The sequence below is a fragment of the Peromyscus maniculatus genome, chromosome 15 (assembly GCF_049852395.1).
Source record: "Peromyscus maniculatus bairdii isolate BWxNUB_F1_BW_parent chromosome 15, HU_Pman_BW_mat_3.1, whole genome shotgun sequence".
Classification (NCBI taxonomy): Eukaryota; Metazoa; Chordata; class Mammalia; order Rodentia; family Cricetidae; genus Peromyscus; species Peromyscus maniculatus.
Window position 1 is genome coordinate 8,945,240 of NC_134866.1, and position 8,113 is coordinate 8,953,352.

General features: G+C 47.5%; 1 protein-coding gene across 4 annotated transcripts in view; it reads left to right on the forward strand.

Annotated features, from left to right (window-relative positions):
* Positions 1-7,182, forward strand: part of Ankrd33b (ankyrin repeat domain 33B) — an 88,760-nt gene extending 81,578 nt beyond the window's left edge. For 3 of the 4 annotated variants that reach the window (XM_006979979.4, XM_076551686.1, XM_076551685.1), the window contains one exon: positions 918-7,182. In XM_006979979.4, the coding sequence (XP_006980041.1) occupies positions 918-1,750 (833 nt within the window). In that variant the 3' untranslated portion in view covers positions 1,751-7,182. The remainder of the gene's footprint in view (positions 1-917) is intronic. The other variant, XR_006063874.2, reaches the window with a different exon arrangement.
* The last annotated feature ends 931 nt before the right edge of the window (positions 7,183-8,113 follow it).

The following is an 8,113-nucleotide window of genomic DNA, read 5'->3' on the forward strand; positions in this document are numbered from 1 at the left end:
TAATTGCCACTTTCCTAAGACGGGGATTCTTTAATGTGTCGTCGCATGTGGGACTGAGGCTTTGAGCAGGTGAGCTTGGGGAGGTGGTCTTCCCAGCCACGAGACTACTGTGGGCCTGCAGGGCAGGGAGGTGCCTGAGCCCCACACTCTTGGCTCAGAACAACTGATCACCCACCATGCTCTACCACGTGTGGGTCTCTGTGAGATACAAATGAAGGTGCCGCTGTCGGGGGGGGGGGGTCCCTGGGGAGCTCACAGACTAGATAATTGCCCTAGTTCTCCCGGATGCTTTGCCAGCGGAGAGTCATAGGACTTGAACTCCTGCATGATTTTTAACTACATTGGCCTGAGATTGGACCAAGATGAACTCAACAGCAATTCTGCATCCATTTGAGAAGGCGGAAGTTGGCAGGTACTCAGATCTCAGCTGAGTTGGGGTGTAAGTCTTCAGTGTCTTTTGCAGAAGGGGACATGGAAGAGAGATTTTCCAGGAAGTAACCCATATAAGGAACATAGGGACGTCCCTGGAAAGTCTCTAAAGAAACAGCCCACGGGGGACATAAGTAAAGCGGTTCGTTTTAAAGAGTTGTCCTATGCAATCGTGGGGATTCAGGAGTCTGAAATTTGTAGAGGGTATGCAGGCTGGGAGCTCCAGGAAACCTGTGGCTGCTCTTACGGCCTGCGGCTGATTGGATGAGGCTCACACATTTAGAAAAATAACCCTTCTGATTTAGAGTCCAATCTCTCTAGGCTTGTGCCCAGCTCAGGGTTTAGTCAGACCACTGGGTACTCTGGCTGAACCAAGTGAATACAAAATTAACCAGCATGACTGTCCCAAATTCTACCATCATTCTTTGCCCGTGGAAGAGCCTCCTGGTCATCCCGACCCCTGATGCATGTATGTTTTTGTTTTTCAGGGGCAGATGTTCAAGCGAGGGATCCCCGTCGTGGCATGTCACCACAGGAGTGGGCTGCATACACTGGCCGAGTGGAGGCTGTTCGTGTCATACAGAGGCTTATGGAGCGACCGTGCCCAGAGCAGTTCGGAGACAAGTACAAGCCGGAGTTGCCGCTTCCCCCTGAGGGGCTCTTGAAGGCCCCAGGTTCCAAAAACTGCTTTCAGAGATTCACCGAGTTCCTGCGGACCGCTCTGAGCTCCCGCTCAGGCCAGAGCCTGGAGGATGGAGGCGTCCTTGATCACATGGTCAGGATGACCACAAGCCTCTATAGCCCAGCTGTTGCTGTCGTCTGCCAGACCGTGTGCCCGGAGAACCCTCCCTGTGTGGGGAAACGACGCCTGGCAGTGCAGGAAATCCTAGCAGCTAGGGGGAACCGGGACGCCTGTGCTCTGGATAGCAACAAGGTAGAGGGCTCTGACCCGCAATTCCAGACTTTGGAGGGTCCCAGAGCCAGCCCCTGGCCATTCCAGTCCTCTGGGGCCCCAGGATCCACCCCTGCCCCTGTCTCTCGGAAGGCCAGCCTCCTGCCGTTGCAGTTGCTGCGGAGGAGCAGCGTGCGGCCAGGTGTGGTGGTCCCCAGAGTGCGCATCTCCAAGGCCCCCGCGCCCACCTTCCAGCCCGAGCGCGCAGCGCCCAAGGGCAACACCAAGGACAGCATCCACCTGCAGATCCCCAAGTGGCGGTACAAGGAGGCCAAGGAGGAGAAGAGGAAGGCGGAGGAGGCGGAGAAGAAACGCCAGGCAGAGGCTCAAAAGGAAAAGCGGGCGCCACGCTGGAGGAAAAGGACGTGAAAGGAGGCTATGATGCCCACTGCGTGTGCGCCTGGTGTGGGGAGGCTGCGCTAGGATCCAGCTGGGAGGCTGCGGGTGCTGTAGACCGCGCCACTGAGACGAGACGGGTGCCTCTCTCTGCCATGGGGTGCATGCTGTATCACACAGCCTCTGCCTGGGCCGTACTCCTTTCCCAGACCCACGAAGTGGGGTTCACATTGCTCCCAAGACAGAATTGAAAAGACTAGAGATGGTTTTTGCTTAAAACTAGTTCCCTGAGCAATCTATACACCCAAAGGGCAGTTTGCCTAGAAGTCACCCCTCAGAGGACCCCAATTAAGAATTTAAAAACTTAACTTATCAAAGGGCATTTTCGCATACTTTTGTATTTTGTTATTTATGAAAAATTGCAGCATTTTTCGAATGGCAGGCTCTTTGTAAATTAAGGCAGTTTTAAGACCCTTTGTTTAAAAACGCCGTCTCTAGCAATAAATACTTGTAATGGCTGTGTGAATTACACAGGACTCATGGGATTCTCCCCTTTTGCCATTTGGTTCTGGCCTTTGCCTTCTCGTGTCCCATGGACACACCTGTGCACTGGCTTTTCCTTTGAACTTGAGTGATGCCAAATGCCTGTTTCTACTTGATGAAGGCACGGACTGCTATTCAAAATGATCAAGTGGGATGGAAGTCTTACTTTCGTTTCGTTTTTAAATTCTTTTGTTCCTATCATCATCGTCATCATCATCATCATCATCATCATCATCATTGAAAGTAATATGGCATATTGCAAGAGTGTATATGTTGCTAGGACCAAACTCATTTAAAGCAAAGGGCTTGGATAGACCATCTTCCAGAGGATTTGAGGAAAACAATTATTTAAAGGGGGCAGATTTAACAAATGAGTGGTAGAAACCAAGTCATATGTGCTCAGAAAAAAAACCAAACATGGATATCCTTAAAAATGTCCAAAGCTGCAGAGGGTAAGGGATGCTGCAAAAATGCTGAGAGGCAGACAGGTGACCGTTAGAACAGGTGGTACACCTTGGATGGTGGACAGTGGTTTGGGGAAGGTTTTCTTGGAGCGAGCCACACTCTCATGGTGGCCCTCTCCTCCAGAGAGTCCCTTGTGCGTTTTGACGTACAGTTCCCCTTTGATGAGCCCCAAGGTTTGGCTCATTCCCATACCAACTTTGTAGAACTTCCAGTATGTGGGGACTTTGGTGGGGATGGGATTTACCTTGGGTGCCAAACTGTCAGTGAAAGTTTTCTTTCTCTTTCTTTCTGTCTTTCTCTTATTTCCAAAGCATTGAAAAAAATCCCAGCTGGGTCTTAGAGTATCCGTATCATGCACTTTATTTGAATATTTAATGTAAATACTTGGAAGCAATAGATTCAGAATACTACAGGCTGATTTGGAAGCCCTTTGCTGAGGTCCATCCCACACTGTGGGTGCACGTAGGAGGGGGCACTGGTTTAATCTTATTCTTTTCCTCCTCCATGCCATTAGACATCGAGCAACGAGAGATCTCATACTAGCCTCCCCCCAAACTCCATAAAATAGGAGTTTTTTTTTGGTGTCACCATTCAGTGTTTATAAATCATATTTAGTAAGTTTCTCTTTTACCCTAGAAAGGTACCAAGGTGAATGCTGGGGTCTTGACCCTCCTCTACAGCTGTTGATGTTAGTTGGCTGGGTTCACCCTTGCAACCCAAGACTTTGTTTTGGCTACATCTCCTTGGGGGCTGTGAGGACCACAAGCAACCTCAGTTATCTTTTGGGGCCATCTTCCCTGTCTCTTTTGGCATTGTGTGTCTTCCTGTCGTATACGTATAACCTGCAGTACTAGCTAGCTTGTCATAGGCCCCGCCACTGTGAGCCAAGGCAGTGCCAAAATGCTTGCAATCCACGTTCCTCATGCTGTTTGTCCACAGATAAAACACTAACCGTTTTATTCCATTTCCCTGCTTCAGAGGGGGAGCTGTATTCCAGTGCAGTGGGAAGTACCAAGGTGACCACTGCTGAAGTCACTGGAACTGTGACTTCTCAGCAGGGGCTATAGGAAGCCCCACTGCTTTTAGGGGGCTTTTCCTGGACACCCAGCTTGAGCTCCCACAAAGGTCCTGTTTTTGCAGGTTGTCTGGTTGTCTCCTGACTTGGGAGAGCAGAGGAGCAGGCCTGGGGATCTGCTTGCCTTTGTGTGTATTAACTGTGAATAGTGAATTCCAAGTGAACAGGTGTCTTCTCAGGGATTTATACATAAATAGAGTTAGGGGAAAAGTTGAAGTGTATTTTAAATCTTTTTGATGTTTAAATCAATTAGGATTAAACCGGACAGAAGAAATATTTCCAAGATAGTGCCAGAGCTGCTGTTTCTAAGTGAGATCTTGGGACTTGTCTCAGTGGAGATTTATGGGGACCACGGCAGTGGGAATGGCTGTGGATATGGCTGTGGCTGCGTCTGGGTGTGACCCTTGTGTTAACAGTTACCTCCAGATAAGCAGAAGTGACTGACACCGAAATGGATAATCCATAACCCCCTAGAACTGTTCACTGCACCCCTGGTCTTTTTGCCTTGCTTTCAAGGATGAAATATCCACAGTCATTCTCCAGGAAGCCACAGAGAGCCCCAGGAAAGATCAGGGAGCCTTGCACACTTGGTCCGCCGTGGCCTCCATGGCAGTGTGCCTGCTGCCCTGGAGCAGGACAGGAGGTAACAGGAGGGACTTCACACCTTCCTCAGCCCCTTCCAGGCTGCTGGGCCACACCCGATACCTCTGAAAATAAGTCAAAATGGCCAGGGGTTTTCCAGCCCAGCTTTGGATTCCCCTGACTCCTCTTGTACATCAGGAAAGGGAGGGTTCATGACAATGGCTAGAAAATGGGTTTTTATAGACTCAGAGAGGGTGTGCCAAGAGGTCATGTCCCATTCCTTCCCAGCTGGGACCAGGTCTCTGGAATGGAGCTAAGATTTTCTAGAGAAGAACAAGGCTTGTGGGAAGGGGGCTGGCTCCAGTCCCCAGGAGTCGGGAGGCATCAACAGTTATTTCCCATGCTGCTCAGAGTGACGGCCTCTCACTGTAGACTCCATCCTGCTGTACAGTGAGGGGGCTTTTCTGTTCTAGTGGTTGGGAAATTCCAGCAGGGTTCCCGTTGAGTTCTCCAGTGCTGGTCACAGTCTGGATTCTGGTTTGTGCCGCCAGCCCTTGGTCCCTTTGAGCTGGACAACAATGTGGAGGGAGGGCCAGGACTTCTAGAGAATGAAGGAGGGAACACTGACCATGATGGAATCTTAGAAAACAACAAAGTCACCTTTATAACAGAAGGATACTTGGGACCATCAGACCAGGGTAGAGTTAGCCACACAGAGTGAAAAGCCACTTCCTAGTCACCCATTACCAGCTCTGGACATTTATGTAACTCGAGTCAACGATTCATTTCTTTGCCCTGTATTCACATATTTATTCCTTGACATTTTAGATAAGTGACTGAAAATTCCTCTGCAGGCTTTATTGTATTTATTATTATTATTTAAACGCTCAACAGTGCTACCTGGGTTGGTCTGGCTGGGTTGCTTTGGCTGGTTTTCAGGTGTTGCCATTGAATGCTACCTGCTACACATGGGGTTTTCACACTCTGCCCTGGCCTGAAGTAAGACTGTAATGAAAGGTGAAGCCACCATTGTGCGTTGGCCGCCCTCAGCAGCAGGCTATATTAATGGGGACCGACCATGTATGATTTTCACTGACATGTGCAAACTGAAGGGCCAGAAGTATGTGCTTGTAAATGTACTAGCTACAGTGGCTCACAGTGAACCCCCAGGAGTGTCTCTGTGACCTGTTTTGAGGTGTGGTTTCAGGCAGATTGCAAGGCCTGAGGGTCTACCTGGAGTCCCCAAATAATGTGAAAGCTGACATGGCTGGAGTCTTTACACCCTAGGCTGTGCTATTAGAAGATGGTGCTGACCCAGGTGGCTAAGAGCAGATAACCCACTGCATCTGGGTTAGCTCTGGCTTTGATGTGCCTCAGTTGCACGATGGGCCCAGACCCGAAAGGATCCCCCAGAAGAGCTCTCGTATCCTCCCATAGCTGCCCTTCTGCTTGGAGGGGGTATATTCTGTGGGACTTGACCCAGGTGGACACCCTAGAACAGCATGTTATCTAAGGGAGTTTTGGGATACCCCAGTCTGCCTCGGTATTAGATTGGCTGACTAGTTCTGGTTTTGAAAACATTCTCTGGGCTGTGATGTGACTTCCGTTGTTTTAAAAGAAAATGTAGATGGGAGAGAAATGAAGCTGGCCATCCTCGGCAGAGCAGTAGACTGTGTTTATAGACTTGAAGAATAGTAATCAGGCGCCTAACTAACACCAGTTAGGAAGTTCTAGAAACTGGTTCAGGATGGTGCGACTCTGAGTACACTTGACGGAGAGTGGACACATGTGTCCAGAAGTGGCGCCAGCTTGGGGCCTGCTACGGCGTGAGAACCCAGTGCTCCATTCAAGTGACAGCACAGTCCGCTACAATGAATTTTCTTGGTCCAAATGGTAGTTTTAAAAAGCAAACAAGAGCAAGACAGGAGTTGTGCCTAGAATTTGCTGGGTGTGTGAGAATCTGCAGCGGAGACCGACGGGTGAGGAATGGAGCAGACTTCTGCACAGCCAGGGGTCAGGTTCTGCCTTCCTGGTTGGAACTGTTTCCAGAGTGTGAAGCGATTTCCTTTGTCATTTCTAAAACTTTTCTGAATGTTGTAAAGATGTTGACTATGGCTATAACTGTAAATTCCAGAGCGTTTTATTTTGAGATGAGAATTTTGCTACAGTTTATACAGGATATTTTCCTATTTAGACCTCAGGGCTACCTTGGGACCCACTAATAAGTGTGACCCCCACCCACCCACCCCAGCAGCTTCAATTCTGGATAGACAAGTTATGTAACTTCTAAATTAAATGTGATATTGTTCACTAAGAAGAATGTGTTTCTCTCTTTTAACTTCTGACAAATTCTGTTTTAAAAGTGTAGAAAAAAGAGACACTAGAAAAGAATAAAACAATGGTAAAAGAATTAAAAATCACCTGTAAAATAAATATTCTCATGGTATAAAATTGTGATATTTGAATAAACTTATGTGCATAAATTATTTAAAAATACTATGAAATGTATGGCATTTTCCTGTCGTTTGTTTTTATTGATATGGTTTATACATTTTATTTCCACGTACTTCTGCTTTAATTTTCAAGGGTCAGGGTCTTTAATGTGGTGTTTCTTATGAGTGTTTCCTCATACCTCACAATGATCTGCCCATGGTCCACCCTTCCAGGAAGGAGCACCCCTCAGACAGAATGTACCTCTGTTTTCTATGTCTTCCTTGGTCTGAGTGGCACACCATGATATGGGTTATCATGAGGAATTTTTTTCACTAATTAAAATGTCCTTGTGGAGTTTTAAAAATAATTTAGAAATGTATTTTTATGTTTATTAACTCTGTGTGTGTGTGAGTGTGTGTTTGTGTGTGAGTGTGTGTGTGTGTGTGTGTGTGAGAGTGTGTGTGTGAGTGTGTGAGTGTGTGTGTGAGTGTGTGTGTGAGTGTGTGTGTGAGTGTGTGAGTGTGTGTGAGAGTGTGTGTGTATGTGTGTGTGCGTGTGTGTGAGTGTGTGTGTGTATGTGTGTGTGCGCGTGTGTATGTGTGTGTGTGTGTGTGAGTGTGTATGTGTGTGTGTGTGTGTGTGTGTGTGTGTGTGTGTGTGACATTTGACATTGGTGTGGTGGATTAGAGGACCACTGTGGAAGCTGCTCCAGTCCTTCCACCTTGTAGATAGTGGGGATCAAACTCAAGTCATCAGGCTTAGCAGCAAGCCCCTTTGCCTACAGAGCCATCTTGCCAGTCCCAAGGTGTAGTTCAGGTTGGTCTCAAATTTGTGATCCTCCTGCCTCTGCCTCTTCAGCATATCCTGCTTCCATGCACCACCACAAGTGGTTTAAAATATTTAAAAAAATTAGTTTTAACAATAACAACAACAAAAAAGATTGTAAACACGAGGAAGGAAAAAAAATAAAGCCCCAGTGAAGGGTCTGTGATGAACAGTGACTCCCCTTCCCTCGAGGCTGTCTCCAGAGCAGCTCCTTATGATCCTCCTAGAACTGGATCTTTATTCTCACTTTTAATTAAACATTTATTTATTTTATTTATGAGTGTTTTGTATGCCTTGTACCCTCAGATCTTCTGGTACGGGTTACAGATGGCTGTCAGCCTCCATGTGGGTGCTGGGAATCAAACCGAGCTCCTCTAGAAGAGCAGCCAGTACTATCCAGCCCTGTATCTTTATTGTTAAAAACTGTATTTTATGTATAGTAATACAAATTGTATGTCAAATAACATTACAAT